Source organism: Anomalospiza imberbis, chromosome Z (genome assembly GCF_031753505.1).
Source record: "Anomalospiza imberbis isolate Cuckoo-Finch-1a 21T00152 chromosome Z, ASM3175350v1, whole genome shotgun sequence".
In the NCBI taxonomy this organism is placed as follows: domain Eukaryota; kingdom Metazoa; phylum Chordata; class Aves; order Passeriformes; family Viduidae; genus Anomalospiza; species Anomalospiza imberbis.
Window position 1 is genome coordinate 21,253,848 of NC_089721.1, and position 24,874 is coordinate 21,278,721.

The 24,874-nt window shown below is 41.0% G+C and overlaps 1 protein-coding gene across 4 annotated transcripts in view; it reads left to right on the forward strand.

Moving 5' to 3' along the window:
* PIK3R1 (phosphoinositide-3-kinase regulatory subunit 1) overlaps positions 1 to 24,423 on the forward strand; it is a 68,324-nt gene extending 43,901 nt beyond the window's left edge. For 3 of the 4 annotated variants that reach the window (XM_068176122.1, XM_068176123.1, XM_068176125.1), the window contains 9 exons: positions 11,998 to 12,100; positions 12,781 to 12,879; positions 13,005 to 13,185; positions 13,648 to 13,773; positions 14,769 to 14,911; positions 15,181 to 15,357; positions 15,455 to 15,523; positions 19,214 to 19,384; positions 19,843 to 24,423. In XM_068176122.1, the coding sequence (XP_068032223.1) occupies positions 11,998 to 12,100; positions 12,781 to 12,879; positions 13,005 to 13,185; positions 13,648 to 13,773; positions 14,769 to 14,911; positions 15,181 to 15,357; positions 15,455 to 15,523; positions 19,214 to 19,384; positions 19,843 to 20,032 (1,259 nt within the window). In that variant the 3' untranslated portion in view covers positions 20,033 to 24,423. Of the gene's footprint in view, positions 1 to 10,260; positions 10,602 to 11,997; positions 12,101 to 12,780; positions 12,880 to 13,004; positions 13,186 to 13,647; positions 13,774 to 14,768; positions 14,912 to 15,180; positions 15,358 to 15,454; positions 15,524 to 19,213; positions 19,385 to 19,842 lie in introns of those variants that run through there. The other variant, XM_068176124.1, reaches the window with a different exon arrangement.
* Positions 24,424 to 24,874: the final 451 nt, after the last annotated feature.

Consider the following 24,874-nt stretch of genomic DNA (forward strand, 5'->3'; position numbering starts at 1 on the left):
AACTCTAGAGAAGTAATTTTTCCTGAAAGTCTTTATTCAATGGAATTAAAAGAAATTACTGATACCATATGAAACCTAAAAGCAGCAATGCAGTTTTTGTAGGAAGTCTTTGTAAGTGAATTTAAATAATTACCTTAGCAAGTTAATTGTTTGGGTAGCAGGTGGGCTAAACCCCAAAGTTCAGTGTTTAGGCTTGTGTCTGGGGTGATTTTAAGTATCCTATTTTATTTTGGAAATTGAAAGAATCTTTGGAGCATATCTACCTTAACAGGAACGGAAAGGTCTACTTCAAAATGATGTTTTGTAATGTACAAAGCAAACTAGCTTGCATCTTTTTGTATATGTTTGTATTCCAGACATGCCCTTGTACATTGATGCTTGTCTGAAAGGGGTAACCTGCTCAGGGGCACGGACAGTGTTGGGGAGAGGGGGGCAGGCAGGGGCAAAATATTTGGAAATCATATAAATTGTGTTAATTTTTTTTAATGAGTATTTGTGGGATAGAGCGCATTTCAGCTGCTCCACAATTTCTTAAGGTGTAAGGCACAGATAGTTGCTACAGCTAGTCTTCATGGTAGTTATTTTTGGTCTCTGGTTTTCTCCCCCCATAGGTTATAGCGAGAATATTGCTTGACATAGCATTCTGCTCTGAAGTTAATAGTCTATTCTGTCCATGTTTCTTCCAAGAGGTCAAAGGGAGTTACAGTCAGTGATGGGGGGACTTAAGATGGGATATTTCTAAATGGTTGGAGGATGCTTCTGACATAAAGTCAAGGGGCAAAGGAGACACTGACAAGAGACTCTTGCTTTTAAAAACAATTAACTTGATAAATATATCAATGAGAATAGGGAAGATAAACTGTGTGAAAAGGCAGACTAAATCTTATTGTAGCCTCACAGCTTTTTTATGTTCAGCAAAACCATTTTTGATGATCTTGCTCAGTTATGACTTTCTTCCATTGTTTGAGTGAATCAGCTGAATGTAAGATTACAATATTTGAGGTTTAGATTTAAAAATTAATTAATATAGATTGATTTGAATAGTGTCTTATTATATAATGGTAAGAGAGAAAGACATTTTTGCAGTAAACACATTTATATTGTAATATAAACTTTATCAGACCTATGTGCCCATAAAAATAGTAGAAATATGCAGAGTTTAAAACCACAATCCATAATTCATTATGTGGATATATACTTCTGTGTGTTTGTGTAAAATGAGTGTGTAATAGATAAACATACAGTCATGCTCTATCGTGGCCTGGGGCCCCGGGGGTCCGTCTGGCCCCCCCGGGCAGCTGCCGCCGTAGGTGTCCCGGATAAGCGCTGTGCGGATGAGGCACAACCTCTCTGGGTCCCTCGGGCTAGCTCCCAGCCGCAAGCAACCTAAGCGAGCACTATTGAGTGATTGCAGCTCTGTGAGTTCAGCTCTTAATGATTCCAGCTCTGAGCTCGCAAAGGTGCCTCGGCAGACACAGGGATTGAGAGAGGAGAAGCCTGTGTAGAGTTCCACAGTGGTGTCTTTATGATCAGGCTCCTGCGAAGGGTCCCAGTGACAGCTCTTCCGCTGAACTGGGCAGAGATGGGGGTTTAAGTAGGCTACTGGGGTGTTGGAAATTGTCCAGTGTCCAGGGTTGAGGACAATACGACCTATAGCCTTACAGAGAGATAACAAGGGTCCGAAGATGGAAGAGGGGCTACTTTGGTCCACTCATCATGACTCTGCATTTCTTGTCTTAGGCGGGTAACCGCCAGGGAGGCCTTGCAGGGCCTCTGACTGCTACAACTCCACTTTCTATATTTAGTAAAAAGGCATGCCCTATAGTTCTTTTTAAACAGTAGACAAGGCATGAGAACATAGTTAACACATTGACAATTACAATGAAAATCCACAGTATTCCTTTAACCAAAGATGCAACCCGTCGCGTTAATCCCCATTGACCAAAAAGGTCATTGACCCAGTCTGGGTTGCTTTCTACTTTTACGTCCTTCACAAGTTCCTTCAGTTTCTGGATGTTTGCATGGATGGATTCCGAGCGTGAAGAGAGATTGAAGCAACACATCCCTTCAAAGTCTTCGCAGCCATGTCCGTGGGCTAGCAGTAGGAAGTCGATCACTGCTCGATTTTGAAGCGATGCATGTCTCGTGGTTTCTTCTTCCTTTAAAAGATCGCTTAGGGCGGCAGAGGTAGCATTGGCTTGCTTGCTGAGCCAGCGCCCTAAGTGATTTATTTCACAAAGAGCTTTAGCTGCAGCTACCCAGGGTAGGAATAGGGAGACTGCAATCTTTTTTGGTTTGTTCCAGTCGTATAATTTTGGATCGCAATTTTCATCAAATTCCATGTAGGATCTTTTGTGGCATTTTAATTAGCTTTCTTTTTTCCAATTATGTAACAAGGTAATATTTGGAATGAGGGTGGAAAGTTTTCCAAGGCTACAGGGACCTCCCTGGAGGCGGGAGGGAATCCCAGCCCATACTCTGTCACCAGAGATGAGAAATGTTCCCTTGGGTAATACTTTGAGGTGGAGAAAGGATACAGAGATCACCTGAGTGGTATAATTGCACCAATCTGGATAGTTATAGGCTTTGTTAATGGGTGATATGTCTTTTCTGTATGTGTTTTTTGTCTCGTCAATTTCTGGCCAGTTGTTCTTTGGATGTCTAAAGTAAAATTTGACGCAGTATGTTGCTTTGGAGGACCCCAACAGGTCCAATTCTTGGGGTTCCTCTTGAGCATTGGGCAACATTTTTGTCCACTCGTCCCAAGTATCTACCATGTTTGGGTCTCTTACCTGTGGTGCGGAGGAGCTCCGAATTATAGACGGGCCATTCATCTGCTGTGAAAGGAATCCCTACTAAACATGTGGAAAGTGGGTTATCAAGGCTTCCCATGGATAGGCACATGTTATCCTGTTTTAATGTTTTCGCTAAGATTACCCAAACATTGTGGCTAGGCTGTGGGCTAATCCAGCTGAAGGCATACGGTACGGTGAAGAGCATCCAGGCAGCAGTGAGGACAGCACCAACATAGATAATTTTCAACTTTGTCAAGGATGGGGCTTCTGATAGGGAATATAAGCAACATTTGTTATCTTTATAGTGGGAGGATAGGGTTTTCTCCCTTGTTCCTTTCCTCCTTTCCTTCCCTCCCCTTTTTTTTTTTTTTTCTATATTGGCTAAGGATGGCTAAGGATGGGGGAGTGGGTATAAGGTTAGAGGTTTTTGGTAAGGGTTAAGAAGGGAAAGTGATAGGGTTTATTAGGGTAAACAAGGGTAATAGAGGTAATAACATATCATTCAGAGAACAATATGTGTTTGGGCTATGTCTGACTTATGGCTTAACTGCTACAGCAGAATGTTATTCCACTTTCTGTTTTGTCTGCTGTCATGTGATGGGACGGTCTTTTCTTCTGTATGTGGATATTCGGTGACGTCTTTGTCTCCAGGCAGAACTTGTCTGATTTTGAGGAGATCTTGTATTTGACTCCGGGGAGTTCTTGTCACTGTTTGTGGGAGTAGTGTTTGCATTGCCTAGGTATGGTTTTATGTTTTTTCCTGGGTACCATCTTGGACCAGATGGTAGTAGAACACATGCATTCCCTCTACCCCAAGTAATCAACTGGAAAGGCCCAGAAATTCGATGTGTTTCCAGGTCCTTCACTAGCACTGGTGGTTTCTCAGTGAGCTTTGCTTGGGTGGTATTTGCAAAGTGCCGAAGTATTGGCGAGTCAGGCTCTGTACCATTTAGGAAGTTGATGACGTAGAGAGCCTTGCAAAGTCTCTCAACTGGAGATACAATTTTTGTTTCTTCTCGCTGCTGATTAAGGACTCTTTTGAGGGTTTGATGTGTCCTCTCCACAATTGATTGTCCTGTGGGATTTGCTGGTATGCCTTTCTTGTGTTCTATTCCCCATTCACTGAAGAACTGTTTTAACTTTTGAGAGGTATAGGCAGGTCCATTGTCTGTTTTGATTTGTTTTGGTAATCCCAGGGTAGCGAATGCAAGGAGGAAGTGCTTTATGGTGTGCTGTGTAGTTTCTCCTGGATGAGCTGATGCAAATATTGCTCCTGAAAATGTGTCGACCGATACATGCACATATTTTGACCTTCCAAAAGGTGGGAAGTGAGTTACATCTGTCTGCCACAGCTGGCAGCTGTTCAGTCCTTGGGGATTGACTCCTGTTCCCATAGAGGGTATCTGGTAATTTTGACAGTTTGGGCAAGTGGCGACAATAGCTTTTGCTTGATCTTTTGCAAGTTTGAACATTCTAATAAGAGCAGGTACATTTTGATGGTAAAATGCATGTGACAACTTTGCCTGGGCAAAGGTGTCAGGGACATTAGCAGTTTCTATTGCCATGGCCAATGCGTCCACTTTCCTGTTCCCTTCTGTGATGACACCTGGGAAATCAGTGTGTGACCTTACATGCATTATATGGTAAGGTTTCTTTCTATGAGAGATTAAGCGTGTTAATGCTGAAATCAATTGGTGTAACTTTGGATTGGAAACCTCTTTGAGAAGAGCGTGTTCTGCTCTCACAGCTATACCTGCGACATACACAGGATCTGTGACCAGATTAAAGGGTTCGTCTTTGAATTTCTCAAAGGCTGTGACAACAGCTGCTAATTCTGCAATCTGTGGAGATCCCTCCACTATATGGATGTCAGATTCCCAATTTTGAGTCCTAGGGTCCTTCCAAGTCATTACAGATTTGTGGGAAGACCCTGACCCGTCTGTAAAAATTGTTAGAGCTTTGAGTGTTTTACTTTGGACTAATTTTGGAGTCAGATTAAAGACTGCATTAAAAAGTTTATGTTTTGGGATATGATTGGAAATTTGGCCTGTACAGCTCTCTAGGGCAGATTGGAGGTTTTCATTGGTCTGGAGCAAATATTCCAGATCCCCAATGGTCAGTGGCAAATATATGCATGTGAACTCACACCCAGCAAGGGAGCGGAGGCGAGTTCTGGCTTTTTTATTAAATGTCCCATTATTTTCTGGAAGGTAGTAATTGTCTTTGAAGGTTGGTTGTTTGTAAAGATCCACTCCAGTATCAATAAAGGGTCTCGGAGTTGAAGACCCCATTGGAAAATCAGTCCATAGAACCAAAGAATGGTGGCTTTTCCAAGAATGATGAACTGGAAAGGCAGCTTGGGCTTGAAGCAATGGGCTTGGCATGAAGACACGGCTTCTTGGACCTTGGTGATGGTGTCCTGGGCTTCTGTTGTGAGCATGCGTGGAGAGTCTAGGTCCTCGTTGCCATGGAGAAGGTTGAACAGGGGAGCGAGGTCCTCTGTTGTAATTCCTAGCAAGGGGGGTATCCAGTTGATGGATCAGCACAGACTGTTAGTCTCTCAGGGTTTTTGAGTTGTCTCAGATGGCAAGTTGCTGGGGTACAATTGTCCTTTCTCGTATCAGGAATCCAAGATAAGTCCATGGGTTGGTGTATTGTATTATGTCCTCACTGATCTCGAACCTTGCTTTTTCTATGGTTTCGATTGTCCCTTTGACTGCTTTTTCTAAGTAAGGTTTTTCTGATGCACAGACCAGGATATCATCCATATAGTGGTAGATGATTGCCTCTGGAATAGATTCCGAACAGGAGACATGATGTGAGCGACGTACCACTGGCATATTACAGTAGGCGAGGCTTTTAGTCCTTGGGGGAGATACAACCAATGGTACATTTTGAGTGGAGCCTCTCTGTTAAGAGAGGGAATGGAGAAAGCAAAGCATGGAGCGTCCTGGGGGTGCAGTGGAATGCTGAAGAAACAGTCCTTGATATCTATGATGGCAAGTGCCCAGTCTTGAGGCAACATAGATGGTGAAGGCAGGCCAGGCTGGAGGGGGCCCATGTCCTCGATGACCTCATTGATTTTGTGAAGGTCGTGGAGGAGCCTCCACCTGTCGGTCCCAGGTTTTTTCAGTACGAAGACTGGAGAATTCCAAGGGCTGGTGGTCTCGACGATGTGACCTTTGGCAAGCTGTTCTTCCACAAGGGCTTGTAGTGTGCTCAGTTTTACTTTAGAAAGGGGCCACTGGTCAATCCAGATTGGGTCTTGGCTTTTCCAGGTGAGCCAAGGGGTATCTGGTAGTGTGTGCTTCTCAGTGGACCCAGTCAGAAATCTTGACTGGGAATACGTAGGGAAGCTCCCCATTGGGATAGGATGTCCCTACCCCAAAGGGTGATGGGGGCTCTTACCACAAACGGGCAGATGGTTGCCAGCTTGCTTTCAGGCCCTTCGACAAGAACGTTGTGCTTGCTTCGCATGGACACTGTGTCTCCACCGATCCCTGAAATCATTCCTGCTACTGGTTGTAGTTCCCAGTGTGCTGGCCATTCTGAGCAAGCGATGATGGTCACATCCGCACCAGTGTCCCTGGTAGGTGATCCCTGGTAGGTGGATCTTTTCTCCTCTGTAGGATAGACCGCACTCTATGGTAGGTTTACTTGGTCCCACAACTTGTGCCCACATTGCTGTTGGGTTGAGAGGAAGCTGTTCCCTGTGATTTTTTGGGAGCAAAAAGGCTTGTGCGATAGGAGTTCCCTTTGAAAGAAAAAATGGTACTGGACAGAGATTTCTTGTCCTGGGTGCACTGTTTGTACTTCCGGAACAACAAGATTTCCTCTGGGCCATGGAGAGTGTCCCCTGTAATTAAAATGTTAAAAGGACCATCTTTTGGCCCATGCTTGCCTGTGGGTACACGATAAACATCCTTATTATTAAAGTCAATGGATAAAGCGGTTACCAACTGGCACCATGTTCCCATCTGTATCACTCCGTGGGTTGGTTCCTCCCCATGTGGCCTGGAATCTGCTGGGATGACGCGTGACTGGATCTGGACGGCTTTTGATTTGTTGTCTTTGCGGGGGGCCTGGCCGCGCTCCGCTGGAAGTTTCCCGAACACTGTTGGTATCGCTGCTGGTTCTGGGGTCTTTGGTAGGTGTTAGGGGGGTTTCGGGTAGGTGACCTTCTGGACAGTCCTTTATAAAATGTCCAAATTCCCCACAGTGATAGCAGCAGGCCTGGTCTTTGGAAGTTACTACTGCAAATGCACCAGAAACTCCTTCTGCAGTACCCTTAGCAACTGCTTGGGCCACTGTGTTTTCAGTGGACATATGACGTGTACAGTTTTCCACCATTTGCTCTATGGTGAGTTCTGTATCCAAGGGTAGGGCCCTCAAAATTGTATTACATTGCTCGTTTGCATTCGACAAGAGAAGCTTGCACAACAGTTCTTTTCTTGCCTCTGTGCTCTCTATCTGTTTTTCCAGAGCATCTTTAAATCTGTCCACAAACTTGATAAAGCTTTCATCTACTCCTTGTTTAATACTAGAGAAGTGTTGGGTAGGGATAGAGTCATCTGGGGTAAGAATCAAGGAGGTTTTTGCTACAATAGCCAAGTCTTGTAGCACTGCCTTGGGTAAGGTTTCAGCTTGGTCAGAGATTTTCTGTAAATCCCCTTCTCCAGCCAGCTGTTGGACTGTAAAATCTGGCCTATTTGCGTCTTGAGCATAGGTGTCTGGTAGTGTTTTTAATTGCCTTTTTCACTATCTTTCCCATAGCATATATTCTGCCGAGGAAAGTAGGCAGTTGGCAATGTTTTTGAGGTTGTGAGGGACAAGGATATGCGAGGAAAAAAGTGCTTCGAGGAAGTTTCTGAAAATATGTGAACTTCTACCATGTTCTTTGGCTATATTTCGTAGTTGTACAAGTTCTTTATTTGTGTTAGGTTCCCACGTTGTTCTAGTGGTCCCCCCTCTTTTCCCCTTTATATAAATTACTGGGAAGGCAGTAATTCTCTGAGCTAGTTCCCAATCCCCTGCCCGAGTCGCTTCCATTTTAATTAGAGCCCATGGGTGAAATTCTTCTGTGTCAGATTCAGACTCACTGTCCTCTGACGAGGTGTGGTCCGGAGGTGCTCTATGCTTTTTTGGGCGTGTTGGAGCGACAGTTTGCAGGGGTGTGGGGGACTGGACAGAGTGAGGTGGGGCAGCTGGCTGGGCTTGGCTGGAGGGAGGCAGCAGTGGGGGGGTAATGGCAGCGCCACGTGTGGCACAGCCTGCGCAGGGCTGCGGCGTGTGGAGGAGTGGGGTGCCACCGTGGGGGGGTCTCGGAGGTGCCGTTAGAGGGGCACGGAGGGTGGGTGGGTGGATGCAGTGCTTGGGAATGCAGGCAAGGGAGAAGCGGGGGAGAGGAGGCGGTGGGGTTCGGGGGAGCTGCTGCCGCGGGCACTACGGGGGGTGCAGAGAGGTTCGCTGGGGCTGCGACAGGCAGGCAGGCAGGGGTGGTAGCGGGGGTGGGGAGACCCGCGGCGGGGGTGAGGGGCACGGCGGCGGGGGAGAGAGGAACGGCTGCGGGGGTCGGAGGAGACGCGGCGGGGAACGCGGCAGGCTGCGCGGCGGTGTTGGAGCAAGGCGGGGCGGACCCCATCGAGACCGACGCGATTACACCCGTGCATGAGGCGGGCGGGCAGTGCGAGCACCGTGTCGCGCACTGCGTAACCGAGGGAGCTGGGTTCGCGCTTGCCGCGTCCGGGAGAGGGGCGGAGGGATGGGGGCGCTCCGCGGATCCCGCAAGTGCAGGGAGGGTGGGTGGGGGCGGGATTCCCCTGTTCCCCATCCCAGGAAGGGGTACCGCGGCTGAGACTAGGCTGTTATCTGGTGAATTAGCATTTGAAGGGACAGTGCCTGCTGGTGATACAGATAACTGAATTTCCTCTGCTACTGTTGAGATGCTTCTGTTAGTTTTTTCTACTGCTTTAGTGATAGAGTGGAACAGAGGCAAGTATTTAGTTACCGAAAAATTTTCTTTAGTTTGGAAAGCATATATTTTTGTCCCTACTAAATCCCAAAAAGAGTCTGAAAAGTGTCTGAAGCGATCATACTTGTGTTAGCATCTGTAAATTGGGAAAGTATCCATGTTATAAATTTTTTTAAGTTAGTTTTTGAAACATTGCCTTTAGAGAAAGAAAAGTTGTTAGCAGTTAGGACTTATAGGATTTGTAAATATAAATATCTCTCGTTCTGGGATCGTTTAAATTTGCTGAATTTTGATCCCATTTCTGTAAGTTCCCTTGCCCTCCCCAGCAGAAAAAAGGCGGGAAAAAAAGAAAAGAAAAAAAAAAAAGGGACCCTAGATTAAGAGCGCGCAGAAAGGCTGTTTTAAACTTACACTTTTTTCAGCCGAGTGTGGGTCCAAGACTGCTGGGTTGTGGTCTGCTTGTCCAGCTCCAGTGGACGTTGTCCTAGATGGTGATATTCAGGTTCGTTGGACACCTCTTCCAGATAACTTCTGTAATGGAGAAGTTACCCTCCGAGGGTCGTAGCAGCCCGAGGCAGTAACCATCCACAAAGAGATGCTGCTCTCAGGAGGACCAGGATGCCAGTTCTCCCGTTTGGGCGGACACGTATCGCGGCCTGGGGCCCCGGGGGTCCGTCTGGCCCCCCGGGCAGCTGCCGCCGTAGGTGTTCCGGATAGCGCTGTGCGGATGAGGCACAACCTCTCTGGGTCCCTCGGGCTAGCTCCCAGCCGCAAGCACCCTAAGCGAGCACTCTTGAGTGATTGCAGCTCTGTGAGTTCAGCTCTTAATGATTCCAGCTCTGAGCTCGCAAAGGTGCCTCGGCAGACACAGGGATTGAGAGAGGAGAAGCCTGTGTAGAGTTCCACAGTGGTGTCTTTATGATCAGGGTCCTGCGAAGGGTCCCAGTGACAGCTCTTCCGCTGAACTGGGCAGAGATGGGGGTTTAAGTAGGCTACTGGGGTGTTGGAAATTGTCCAGTGTCCAGGGTTGAGGAGAATACGACCTATAGCCTTACAGAGAGATAACAAGGGTCCGAAGATGGAAGAGGGGCTACTTTGGTCCACTCATCATGACTCTGCATTTCTTGTCTTAGGCGGGTAACCGCCAGGGAGGCCTTGCAGGGCCTCTGACTGCTACCATGCTCTTCTCTAATGCATCTCTAATATGTGCAATAGTTATAGAAGCCTTTTAAATCTTTTTGAAAGGCAAACTTCAGGCATTCAAGCAGGAGAATGCACCTGAGATGTGACCAACTTGCTTCTGAAGGGAGCTGCCCTGTGTGTGAGTGTGGTGTGTGCCTGTGTCTAAGAGCTACGTGCTGCAGCATATCAGCCTTTTGTCATCCTGCCAGGATTGGACTGTACCATGCTGCATAGTCAGGAAAATGATCCAGGAATATGGGCAAGGAGAGTCCACTTGCTCCTTTTGTGTGTAATACCAGGTTTATATTGCAATTCTGCTAAATGTAGATTCTTCCCAAAACTGAAATGGTTTTAAGATTAATGTAGAACAAAATGAGAAAGCAGGAGTGGTTTGGTGACATTATTTTGACATGATTGGCTGAGGATTATGATGTAATAGGCTACAGTGCAGCCCCCTTATAGGTTTTAAAATGAATTCCAAGACACCATTACAAAGACAGCCTGACTCTTTTCTCGTATCTGAGCTTACTCAGTGAAACTCATACAAATGTACAATACTGTTTGGAATATGGAAGAACTGGATATAGAATATCCTAAGACAGATATAAATTGTGGCACAGACTTGATGTTTTACATAGAAATGGATCCACCAGGTAAAAGTCTTATTATAGAAGACTTAATTAATTTTGGTCTTTACAATAGCTGCTGAAAAATTCTTACTGGATATGTAGGATTTCTTTACTTTATTGATACAAATAGTTTTCCTTTTTTCATATATTAGAATAAAATTGTGGATTAGTGCATGGTTGTAGTAATTAGAATCTTACCATATTAAAATACCTGATTGCTTACTTAATTGAATTTGTACTGAATTGACCTGTTTCTGTTTTGATTTTATTATGTTAGATGTAGTTATAGTCCTGCTATTTTATCATGTAAAAATTGTATTTTTTTTATTGCTATTTTTGCTCTGTCTGTTCCAGTGGACATCTCCTTCCTAAAAGGAGATGCTGTAGTAACACTCATATTTCCTGAAACAGTGATTCCAAAGCATTGGCTTGGATTGTTTAAGGAAAAAACATTTTTAAAATCTAGCAGTACTAATTGAATGCCTGTTGTAGCATCATTTTTTCATATCATATGAAAGTATTACGCTATCCTGATATTCCTTGCAACTTTAAAAACATTGTCTTTTCAACCTGGTCATAATATACAGGACAGGAATAATGTACTTACTGGAGAACTGAAAGAGCTGAGTTGATTTTTAATCCTGATCCAGTGTAGTCCCCCTCGTTACTAAGTCAGTGCTGCAGTATCTTCTCTGGCACCCAATGGTATACATATGCAGCTTTGACATTGAAAAAGGGGCGGGGGGGGGGTGTTTTTCTAATCAGTCCTGGCATTTGGAACACAATTTATTCTGTAGGATACTAAGATTAACACAAGGGATATTTAGGTAACAGATGGGTTTCTTAAACTGGTGGGTTTGTGTTTTCTTTGGTTTTCTTCCAAATCATTGCACATAATGCTGAGGATCACAAAACCCTGATTCTTCTTCAAACATAATGTATTGCTATGGGTTTGCATCTTTTATTACTCAACATCTAGGTAAGAAAACAGCAATATTCCTCTAAGATAGTTAGATAAAAAGGAGGATAAAAAATAAAAAGTGGCATGTTTTATTAATTGTGTTCACCCAAAGATAGTGAAGGAAGGTTAAACAAACTTCAGATTTTTTTTTCTCAAATGCTTTCTTCACAGGGGCAGGAGTTGAACATGGTGTTATATTTTCCTTAAAATATATTATTGCAAGATAACATCATTTTTTGAAACAGTAAAACGTTGTTTTGAATTGTTTTGTTCTCAAATTTCTTGATTCCTCCTGGGCCTTTTAGACTCTGTTAATGATGGACAACTCTTATTTGGTAACTAGTTCTTTTTTTTAACACACTCAGAATTATAAAATATATGTAATAAAGTGTAATTTCAAGGAATATATGGTCATATTTTCAGTGAGTTACAACTTTTCTTCTCCCCTTTCATTTGCAGCACTGCCTCCTAAGCCACCGAAACCTAATACCGTAACTAACAATAGCATGAATAACAACATGTCATTACAAGACGCTGAATGGTACTGGGGGGATATCTCAAGGTAAATCACCTCAAGACATATATTTCTTATGTTTGGCTTTGTGCTATTCTTGCTGTGCTATTCTGTGTATATGTATTAGGTTTGAGTGTAGAAAATTCACAGTTGTAAGAGCAATTTTATGATAGTTTCCACCACAAACATATTACAGTTGATTTTATTCCAAATATGACTAAAAAGTTACTGGCAGTCACTTAGAATGTAGTATGCAAAATGATTGTTCTGTTACTTTAAGGCGTATATGAAATGCTAGCATGAAAAGATAGCACTAAGAAAGAATTTTGTTCTTGTCTTTCATTCAGAACCTCAGCTGTAGGCACCATAGTCAGCAAGTCAGATTAACAAGTGCCATATATTAGCAACATTTTTATCTGTACTATATATAGCTATATTAGACCAGCACTGGCTGCTCCAGTTGCATAGGCTTGTATGAACAAGCAGAAAGAGCTTTGCATGAATAATAATTTTGTCCAGTAGTGAGAGCACGGAGTATGCCATTTTTTATCCCACTTGTTCTCTAACAATATCAAATAAGGTAATATATAGTTGTGTTAATACGGAGACTTAGAAGGCTTCTAAAACACACTTATTTCAAAACATTTGAATTTGAATTTAGAGCACTGTGGAAGAATAAACGTGTGAGAACTGATTGAAATGATTGGCTACTTTTGCTTTCATTTTAGAGAAGAAGTAAATGAGAAGCTTCGAGACACAGCTGATGGTACCTTTTTGGTACGAGATGCTTCAACCAAAATGCATGGGGACTACACACTGACACTGAGGTAAGACTAGTTACGCTGGGTCTCTAATACTTGGTAGTAAAATGCAATAACTGCTCTTAAGGAGAGTATTCTTTAGGAAAGAGTACTTGAAGCATGCCTAACTTTTCAATATATTTTATTTGCAGGAAAGGAGGAAATAACAAATTAATCAAAATTTTTCACCGAGATGGAAAATACGGCTTTTCTGACCCATTAACATTCAACTCTGTGGTCGAGCTAATAAACCACTACCGGAATGAATCTCTAGCCCAGTATAATCCTAAACTGGATGTAAAATTACTCTATCCAGTATCAAAGTACCAGCAGGTAATTTAGTTTATTTTCTTTGAGTTTCACTTAAATACAGAGAAATTCTTGCCAAACTTGCCAAACATGATGAAGAACTTCAGCTCTGTTACTGTTTGACAGAATCATGTGGGTACAAAATCTCATATTTTTGTTTAAAACAAACTCCATGCTTTGCATGTAAATATTTAAAACTTTAAATAATGCAGATATACTGTTAGGAAATAAACATCTTAATAATTATCCCACTCAATGGTGAAATATGTAATTTTCATTATAAAGCTAAACACTTGCAATGCAAAATTCCTTTTTGTCATTAATATCTCATTTGCATATTATGCATTTAGTGTATCTCCATGTTGGTGAAATAGGAATCACATTTCCATGTAATTATCTAAGCATTTCTAAGCAGTTTTATCCAGAGAAGCTGTGCAATATAATTGTTTCTTTACAGAATATCTTTCTTTCTGCTCATCCTTCCAGGATCAAGTTGTAAAAGAGGATAGCATTGAAGCAGTAGGAAAGAAATTACATGAATATAATACCCAGTTCCAAGAAAAAAGCAGAGAATATGACAGACTCTATGAAGACTACACAAGAACATCTCAGGTAATCTGGATTTGAACCAAAGGGAGAATAGAAGTCCTTGCAGATTTTATTGTGAAGAATATTATTGTGAATTTGTACTGTTATCTTCCTACTGCTCTCTTCCACCACCACTGCATTGCCCTGACGTGCTTGCTCAGAATAGTGCAATTTCTTACTCATGTTTGAACAGACACCACCTGTAGACTAAGCCACCCTCTGCCCAAGTCTGACAGCTCCATCCAAAGCAAATACATAACTGTCTTGATTTACCACCACTTCTGCATACTGACCTCATCGAGCTGAGTTACAGTTTTTAAGGCACATTTTTAGGGAAGCATTGCATTTTATTTTGAGTTTTTGAAGGGTCTAGTTTACCTATGTAGGATAAAGAGATGATGTGTGTAGACAAAATGCAGGAATGAAAAGCTGCCTCTTTCAGCTTAATCAATCATTAGCTATGCCTTGAAGTGCCACTGAAAGTCCAGTTTTAAAGTCCCAGAATCAAGATTGTTTCTTAAAGTGTGCAGGAAATACACCTAAAAAGAATTGAAGAAAATTGGAGAATTGCTGCTAACTTGAACTAATGACTTAAGACTTGGCTACCAACTAGGTATGTAGGGGCAGGAGAGTAAACTAGATAACCTCCTGAGACCTGTCAAGGCCACCTTTATTTCAGAAAGCTAGGTGTGCCCCTAACAACTCGTATTCATACAAAGGGCAAAGTGCACTGCCATAAGGTTCTAAGCATCAATTTATTTATACAAAGCAAAGATTGTAACTGATTCTTTTCTTAGCAGTTCTATTTCTTGATAAACCTCATAATGGAAATCTTATGGTAACCTTTTGCACAGGCCTGTTGTCTCTATGACAGGAGGCTCAGCAGACAGAATATGTTTTCGTAAAGAGGTATTGAAAGGACATTCTTCTACAATGTACTGAAGTGTTTCTGTAACACAAGCCAATAAATCCTCCCCTTTATCTGATAACAACTGTAATAACAATTATTTTATTTTCAGGAAATTCAAATGAAAAGAACAGCCACTGAGGCATTTAATGAAACAATAAAAATATTTGAAGAGCAGTGCCAAACACAAGAAAGATACAGTAAGGAATACATTGAAAAATTTAAACGGGAAGGAAATGAAAAAGAAATACAAAGGTCAGTATTTGATTTTGAATATCAAATTGTATGATTTTTGAAAAAAACAATGCCAAGAATAGGTCTGCCTAAAATTGAAGCAAGATTACAAGTTTGATATTGTTCAGTTGTAATCTAAGAAGCCTCAAATAGGGTAGATGTGAACTGACAAAATGTATAACTACATCTAGAGAAATAATCTGTTCTGTTACGTGTCTACACCTCTAAATAGCAGACTATAAAGTTATGAATAAGAAATCAGAGTGTACTTACCACATTGTTCCATCTAGAATCATGCACAACTATGAAAAACTGAAGTCTCGGATAAGTGAAATTGTGGACAGCAGGCGTAGATTAGAAGAAGATTTAAAAAAGCAAGCAGCTGAATATAGAGAGATAGACAAGCGTATGAACAGCATTAAGCCAGACCTCATACAGCTGAGGAAGACAAGAGATCAGTACTTGATGTGAGTATCATGAATTAACAAATTTTGAGTTGTTTGGTTTTTAATGGTATCCAGCTTCTGTGACTAAAAATTAATTTCATTTGCAATTATTGTTCAGGTGGCTGACTCAAAAAGGCGTTCGGCAAAAGAAGCTAAATGAATGGCTTGGAAATGAAAATGCAGAAGAGTAAGTATTGAGAGATTTAGATATTTCTGGTGTTTCAAATCATCTAAATACAGAAGTGAGATAAGGCATATGTAATTTTGGACCACACAGAGGAAATCTCAAGCCTAGGTCTTCAGTAACGATGCCTACTATTAAGACATGACAGCCTACATAATGCAAGAATTAGAAAGGATGCTGTCTCTACTCTCCTCCTTTTTTCAGGGAAGTGCATAATCAAGTTACTGTAGCAAAGAACTGAAATGTAACCTGCGTCTTTTTTCTTATCAGCAAAATTAAGTTCAGAAGGTGTTAGTATTTTAGAGAGATGTCATACAATGGATAAATTATTCAGAAGGTCTCTTAGGCATGAGCAGGCTTTTTCCATATCTCAACTGTGGGTACCATAATGTTATCCAGTATAGGGGTACCCACATCATAGTGTCACATTGGTGTTGGAGATGATAAATTTGTATGTGCTGAGGAATAACCTCTGGTTTTATGGTCTTTTTTGTTTTTCTGGAAAACAGCAGGGTAGTGTTCTGTCATTTCAAACAGTTTAGTTTACTGTAGGTTCTGACAGAGGCTAGGCTGATGAATACATTTCATTTCATTCCTGGGAAAAAAGGTAAGAAGTGCTGTCATGGTTTGACATGGAAGTGAATTTTTTCAGGAAGTTGGGTTAAACCAATCAGTGGTCAGGTTTGGATATTGGCACCTGAAGTGACCACTGAAGATAGGGATACGCCTCTGAGAACACAGGGGATTAAAAGCAGGAACTCCCAAGAGCTCGCTCTCTTTGGTTCCGGTCAGGGTGCTGTGCAGACCTCCCCTGCCCAGCCATGGGGCTGGGTGGGGGAGGGGGAGCCATGAGGCCTGGTCGAGGTGAGCCGAGGGGTAGAAGGACTGGAACCGAGCCAGCTCCTGTGGACGGAAGGGTGGAGAGAAGCGGAGATGTCTTTGTCGTCGTCCCCCCCAGAGGGAAGAGACAGAGAGTCCGGACGGCACCTGTAACTTTGCCAGCGGAGGAGAAGGAGTTGGGGGAAGGTGCCCAGCCTTGGCCTTGGGAATCGGCTGCTGGGCACAGATATCAGCCGTCCAGGGAGTCTGAGCTTTTAACCCTTTCCTGGGAAATGACGGCTTTGTAAAATATTACTCCTCCTTGATTTGAAGTAGAAGAGAGACAGTCTGGGATCCGAGATGATGGAAGAGGAAATTCTTGAGTTGGAAGGAGATGATGGAGTGGCTTGTGGCTGGACTTTTCCTGTTAGCCATAGACTGAACCAAATTCTTCTGACAGAGGCTGCACTTAGGGGGATGCGCTGGTGGGCCAAGAGACTTGTTTCAGTTATTACCAACAGAGGAATGGAGAGAACAGAGGAAAGTTAAGGAGGATGTGAAGAGGCCCTCTGTCTTCAGAGAATAAGAAGAGAAAAAGAAGATCTCTGTTCTTGGACCCTCGGCCCCAGGGGGAAATGGGGGGGACTGTAGTCCCGAGATGAGAAACTGAACTGTTGTCTCTTTTGGTCCATGGCAAAGCATCCTTAAAGGAGCCCTGTGAGCAGTCTGTCCATGCACGGTGGTGAGAGCACTGTGACATGGAAAGGAGAGTGTCACACTGGCAGATTTTCTCCGGGCGGTTGCCATGTGTGACATGGAAACAAGGGTGGCAATTGTGTTTCCTAGGGGGTCTGTGGCACAGGAGAGACTCCTGTCTCCCTTGATAGACTGAGTATCGATTATCTGAAGGGTGGCAATTTGATCAGGATCCTGGGTGGTGTCACACTGTGGGTTTGTTTGGAAATTAGGTGGGAGGAGGAGGAGTGTTTTGGAAGGTCTTCATCCTGGATTTAATGTTTGTAGTTTTTATAGTAGTAGTAGTTTAATAAAGTTTTTCTTTGTTATTAAGCTTAGGCCTGCTCTGCTCTGTTCCTGATCACATCTCACAGCAATTATTTAGGAAGGTGCATTTTCATGGGGGCGCTGGCATTGCACCAGTGTCAAACCATAACAAGCGCTTGGGTTGTGGAAACATAGACCAAATATCTGAAGTGCAGTAACAGTGAAAAATGAACAAATAGAAAAATCAAAATTGTTTCAGTAGTATTTGTATCAACATCTGCCTATGTAGTTTCTTGTGCATCCCTTTTATGCTGCCTGGTTGAATATAATATGAAAGCAGCAGACTGACAATGACTCTAGTGCATTCTGCCTTGCATTCTGGCCTTGTCCATATCTATTTTAATTTGGCTTGGTTTATTTTTAATAAATAAATTCCTACTGTTATACTGGAAACTGTGCTTATCACTGTGGTAGAAGCAGGAGATAAAAATGATATACATTTTTTAAAGCCATGTTGGTTTCTCAGTCTTAGCACAACTCAAAGATGCGATGTTGTAAAATATGTAGGCACCTGTTCCCAATAGTGTTCCTATCACTTAAACAGTAGACAAAGAACACTCTGTGGGTTTAGTGTAGAATCAAAATAGTAAGTGAAACTGTTTGAAGAAAATCTTCATTTTCTCTCATTTTGATACGCCTTGCTCCAAGTCTGGTAACTGCTGAAAAATTAAACTTTTAGAATATGGCTTTTCTTCTGAAGTTTTATTGCAGAAAAAATCCCCCAATATAATAAGCAGGATGAAAAATAAGAATTGCTTTCTCTAGATGCTGGTTGGAAACAAAGCCACTACTGAATGTATGTGAATGTCGTGCAGGTCAAAAGAGTGATGGGATAAGGGACCTGGAGATAGTGTTATCTGAAAAAAAAGAACCTTTTCTCTTTATGAAAAATAGAATTCTGTGTGCGATTGCTGATTTCTGTAGGCTACTTTGAGAATCATCAGAAAAACAGAACCATGGATAAGTGAGAAGTCATCTTTTCCTAGACCAAGGGAAACTAATTAAAAGCCCATTACAGAGAGAATAAATGCATTAGCCTAACACAGATTTATTGCAAGTTGAACAGGAGAGGCAGGGCCAACCACTGCAGGCTGTTGTGGGATTGGGGAGCTCTGGAACTGCAGAATTCCAAAGTGATATCCACACAGCTGAACCAGATGCTTCTTTTTTCATGGTGGGCTTTAGCTGAGAAGGTTCTCTGTAACTCTGAATCAGCTTTATAGTTGGTGGCTGATTTAGTAGAGAAGCATGTATTGCATGCTATTTTCATAATCTCCTTATAAGGGATGGGAAGGAGAGAGACAGGGGGAGAGAGAGAGAGAGAGAGAGCACTCTACTCTTGCACCTTTTCACAAAGCCATTCCCCTATAAATAATTAATGCCTCCCTGTGCAACTGCTCAGAGGTTCTCCAGGCAGCAGCTGTAGTTGATACATTAAATGATTTTTCACTGCTGAACAAGTGTTCTGATCTTTGGAAATGAAGCTGACTCAGAACGTACTGATTTTGTTGGACTGGCTACTAACCAAAACAATGAGCAATAGCAGAAGTACTAAAGTGCTCACAGCATATTCTGAAAAATAACACATCATCTTTTTATATTCTTCCTAAAATTTACATGAGTGTTCTTCAAAGAAACAAGAAACAGAGCTTATATTTTACTTTTATCCAGTGGTTTAAATGGTGCAGTATTGCTTAGTTTAAATCCCTAGATTTACGAAGGAGGCATCCTGCTAACTGCTGTAATATGGAACACTATTTAATTAGTGGATTTTGTTCTGTGTTTCACAAACGCATTTTTTCTTTCCAACAGCCAATACTCTGTGGTAGAAGATGATGAGGACTTGCCCCATCATGATGAGAGAACGTGGAATGTGGGAAATATCAATAGAAGCCAAGCTGAAAATCTGCTGCGGGGAAAACGAGATGGAACGTTCCTTGTTCGAGAGAGTAGCAAACAAGGCTGCTATGCCTGCTCTGTTGTGTATGTACGCTAACTTGTGAATGATATAACCAACATGCAAGGGGCTACCCTCAGCTGGAGGCAGATAGTCACTTGAATAGGCACAATTACTCCTGGACCTTTAGGCTTAGAAGCAGGTCAAGGCGTCCTGAGGCCATTCTTATTGCTGCTCCATTTCCTACACAGCTCCAACCTTTGCTACTCCCATAGAGGAGCCTCAGTCAGAGGGGAAACCAAAACATGTGTGCTCTCCTTTCTGTGCAGCTGCTAAGTCCTGCTTATCTCCTTCTTCCCTAAGCTAGGATGACATTCATGAATTTGGACTAAACACAGGTTTTTACCACTATCCCACCACAAAACAGAGGAATTCTAAGTACTGACTAGCATCTTAAGATGTATTGCTAATACCTTATTTTCTATCTCAATTTTACTGTACTGAAAAACTAAAAACTGTTTGGTTTTGTTTTTTTTTTTTTTAGGGTGGATGGCGAAGTAAAGCACTGTGTGATAAACAAAACACCTACTGGGTATGGATTTGCAGAGCCATATAACTTGTACAACTCACTCAAAGAACTGGTGCTACATTACCAGCACACGTCACTTGTGCAGCACAATGACTCTCTCAATGTCACGCTAGCCTACCCAGTATATGCACAGCAGAGGCGATGAAGATCGTAATACTCTGGGTTGTTTGTTGGTTTTTTTAAAGAAAGGATTTGACAACATTGAGGCCTCTGGAGAGAAAAGGCTCATTTCAGCTTTACTCAAGAATTTGCAGTATCAAAGCTATTTGTCTTCAGATGGGACTAAAGATTTCCTTCACAACTGCAGTGGGAGAGCTCACAGTGTTATGCTGTGAATGTTTGTTTGTAATCTGAAGTGCTTTTTTTTTTGTAATTATAAAAGAAAAACACAAGAGAAAAATCCAAACCTGATCTCCCTGCAGGGACATCGAGGCCTTTAAGCATGGTGCTTGTTTACGACCACTTCTGAAGCTTTACCAGCTAGAACATTGGATTATCTGGACACAAGGTATAAGAGGTCTGTGTCATTCAGTTATTGGAATTTTGTGGTCACAATCTGACTTGGAATGGTGTTGCTGCACTCAGTGGATCCAGACATACAGCATTGTGGTTCTATTTTGGTTTCTGGTGAATGATATGTAGCAGAGTGGCACTTTCATTTCTAAGGGACACTTTAAAAGGACTTCAGTTACAGCATGTTGTTCAGAATAATTGTAATAGAAAGTGCCAGGAAGTGTTTTGTTTAGATGATTAAAAATCCTGTTTTAAGAATATATTTAAGACTGAAGAAAACAGGATTTTCAATGGCATACAGTGTATTATAATGTACATAGTACTGGATGACTTAACTGTCATTGATGGAAACTGTCAATACCAAACTGCTTTATTTTTTCCTTTTGTGTTCGCTGAAAGCTGAATTTTTAAACTATGCTATGCAATACTGAATTTTCTTTAGGCTGTAGTCTTCTCTCGAGCATATCTACAGATTAAGCTTGTTTTTCTTGGTTTCTTTCTTCATTTTTTAAAATTCCTTTTCCCTAAGGATATTTTTCCTAGTGATTACTTTTTGTTAATAATTTTCTTGTTTGGTTTTTGTTTTGTTTTGGTTTGGTTTTGGTTTTGTTTTGGTTTGTTTTGTTTTAATGTACAAGGAGCCAGCAAGAGTTGGCTTGAAAATTTAAACTATGAAATATTTTACAATTTTCATTGTATAGAATATTGAGCTACTAGCTCAAATTTTTAAAAGTTCTTTTTTTTTTTTTTTCCTAAATACTTTGTTGGGCAGTGCCTGATAAGCTTCAAAGCTGCTTAATTCAATATAATTATATGAACATTACAAAATATCACTGAGTCCAACAATACTGTTTCAGAGATAACTTTAGAATACGGTACCATGCTACATTTGCTTCTTGAAGCATTTTGAACTTCTATCATGATTGTCTTTATATATAGAAGACAAGAAAAATAGTGTATCTTTCTTTGATAGTGACTGCAGAAAAAAATGGGGATATTTTGCTACTGCAGTGTAGAGTGTAAATAGTTTGGATCTCAGAATGAATCCACCTTCACAGTAAATAAATGATTTCTTGACCTCCTGTGACAGAATTTTTGTCAGCCTATAAAGGTATTTTCATTTCACATGAAGGAAGTTTCTCTAATCTGTTGCCTAGGTTTGTTTTTTGTATTAGTATTGTGGAAAAAAAGCTTCCACCTCTACTGAGAACATTTGGATACAATATAGAACTAATTAAGACTGGAAGATACCTTTTTTAAAAATGATTAGGCTATGACATGTATTTTCAAAAGTCTGTAGGCTGAGGCAGTATCAAAGTGAACACTTCCATAATTTCAGGGCACCAGAGACTTACAAAATCATGTTTCAGTTAAGGGAAACAAATACATAAATCTCACTAAAATAGAGTTACTCATAATCCTGAGATAGTTCACTGTCAGTTGTTTGCAGTGGTTATTTATTGTCCTGACCACTGAGGAAATTCACACGTTGCAAATCAATAAAGTAATGACATTCAGAGAAATCTTGGAAAAGATTTGACTAAGTGAACTTATGAAATTATTCTTCCCCCAGGATGCAAAAGATAAGATCTACTACTATTAGAGAGAGTTGCACACACAATCAAAAGAATAAGACCCATGGAGTTCTCTCATAATAGCTCTGGTTAGAGATCCTTGTGTTTTATTTTGAAGTACGCAGTGCTTTATAAGCCATTGGAAATAATAGTAAGAAATTTGACAGTCTCCAATAATCTTTATATTATCTTTTCATTTTCACATTGTTACTTCAGTTCTGAGGCTGTAAGGCTTTTGATTTTATTTTGACTTTGTGGTCTATTTTTTTTTTTGGGGTGGGTTGTCTTTGCTTTCCTATTGGTGTATTTTCTTACTAGAATTTGTATCAGGAAACAAGATCCAACAAATATTGTTTCATGATAGTCATCACTTAGAAAATTATTCTGAATATTTTTCCTGAATAGAAGTTTAGTCTTCATGCCTTCCTTTTCTCATTCCACACTTTATTCAGGCCTGTAGGACCATGTGAATCTGTTATACTAATAACTGGTTTATACTACAAGAAACACCAACAATTACTCTAGCATGCCAGTTATACTACTGGGCTTGAAGTTACAGATTAGTTCAATATACAGCAGTTTAACGCTTATAGCAATCCAAGATATTCTTTGGACATATATTAATTTCTGAATGTTAAATATTTTAAGAGTAAAATCATATTTTTTCTCTGTAGGCAAAATATATGTAATCTGAAATGATGTTTCACGTAGCATTTGTCAAGAAATTTTATCATAGGTAAAGCATTTGGATCTAATTTTCCTCATGTTAAGAAAACCCCTGCTATGTCAGTGGGCCATATCCTTAGCATGCCCAGCCCAATATGGAATATAATTCATTCCTGTGTGCTGTGCAACTTCTCTTTGTGTGTGGCTGTAGCAGAAAAAAAATAGTGTGTGTGCAGATTTGACACTTGCTTTCCTTGCACAAGCAACAATGAGAAATAAGCCCTATGTTGTAAGGATGAGTGCTTAGGGCTTCTTAAGGGGATGTTCTGCCTACACAGGGTCTGTGCAATTTGCAGGGATCATTTACGCCCTCAAATTGGCATGAGTGGGTTTTCTTTGGTACTTACATATTGTGTGGCCTCTGTATTTCTCTCCTCCTTAATGCACAGAGCTAAGTCCTGCCAAAGGCCCTATTCACTGCAGAGTTGTTTGTCTTTAATGTACCATATTGTTCACTCCAGTTTTGATCTGATCTCAGACTACTATATACAGAAAAAAAGCATGGGGATATAACTGAAGAAACACAGTGTTTTTCTGTATTTCTATTGATGCATCATTTTTTTTCATCAAATATAATAAACGAATGGGCTTTATTTGGTTACTTTTTTTCTTTTTTTGATTTGCATAACTTTTTCTTTTATTTTAAATCCCTGAGTTACGCTGCACTGCAGCATCTCTTTCACAATGCCTTTGAAAGGCATGACACATAGCAAAGAGAACCAAAACTCACAGGCAAAATTAAGAGTTTCTGATTTAATTCAGTTGAAATATAAATTTGCAGGTTGGGGATGCATATCTGTGCATACTCATACACACTTGCTGTGTTTATGTATGAACAGTTCCCAATATAGATGCATTTTCACAGAACATGATCATTTTACTGAATTTAGTAAGTGATATCATTAATTTTGTTTAAAGACGCACACATGCACACTAGACTTTTGTGGGTGCAGCATGTTTCCAGATACAGTTAGAAAACTGAGTTTCTGTGTTGTTGGATAGTTTCTTTTTAGAAAAAAAGGAAAAAAAAAAAAGCTTGTCTGTATGGTTCTGTTACCTTGTCAAGCAATCTGTAAAACCAAATCTTCAGATTTTCTATTTGGTGTCAACTGTTCTGTAGTGAAAAAATGGCTTTGTCTTGTAATTGGCAATGAAATAATAATGCTTGGGAAAACATTCAGATGCTTCTAATGGGGAAAACTGCCGATTTTCACACAGTGCTTTTGCTATGCATGGTATTAAGTTGGGAAGGTGAATCCTGAAACTTTTTTTTTTTCAGGGTCACTTTAGAAATGGGCAGCTCAAAGCATAATGCCTCCCATGGGACAAGGTTACAAAGTGCAACATTTTATGTAGAGTCATGTTCTGTTTACTGCAGTTGAGACTAAACTGTAGGAGTTGGTAAGGTTACATTGCACTTGTCCTGATGAGATTGCATTAGCTGCCCAAGATGCTGCTATTTTTTTTTATTCTTGTTTTTTGAAAATAAAGCTCTGTTCTGTTACATGTCTTTAAAACATAAAGATTACTTTGTTTTAAAATTGTGGTTGGGGAGGTGGAGGGTAAAGCAGATTGTAAATTGCCTTTACAAGGCAACAGTGAAAACATGCCTCCTTAAAATTTTGTTAAAGCTGTAGAGTTGATGGAGCTGTGTCTTGTTTTTGAGTTGCTTTAAAAATTGTAATAAGTCTTCAAGCAGAATAAAGGTTGTTTTAAAACTGCAGTTCAGTTGTTGAGGCTTCAATAAGGACTGTGATATCTGTTTACCAGCATTCTTGCCTAACTCTTCCTGTTTATATGTGGCCGCCTTTGAAAATGATACCCAAATGCTCTTATTATTAGAGGATCTAGGGAGCACATAATTTCAGCTGACTCACAGCCATTTTGTGTCTTGAACTGAACGAGGTAGTTGAGTAGCTCCAAAATAATATCATGTCAAACAGTGACAAAATGACAGTTTTGCTCATTTCATACTATTGCAAAAACAGTACAGTACTCATGATCTGAGATCTGTCTCTTGCAGTGCAGATAAAGTTATGGTTCTTCTGAAAAGAGTGTGAGTTTTGTCACTGATTTCCATGAACCCAGCCTGTCAGCATTTGCAACTGAAAGTCATTTACCAGCTTCCTGTCTGCATCTAATTGTGAAACCCAGTATAAGACTGATGAAGAGGG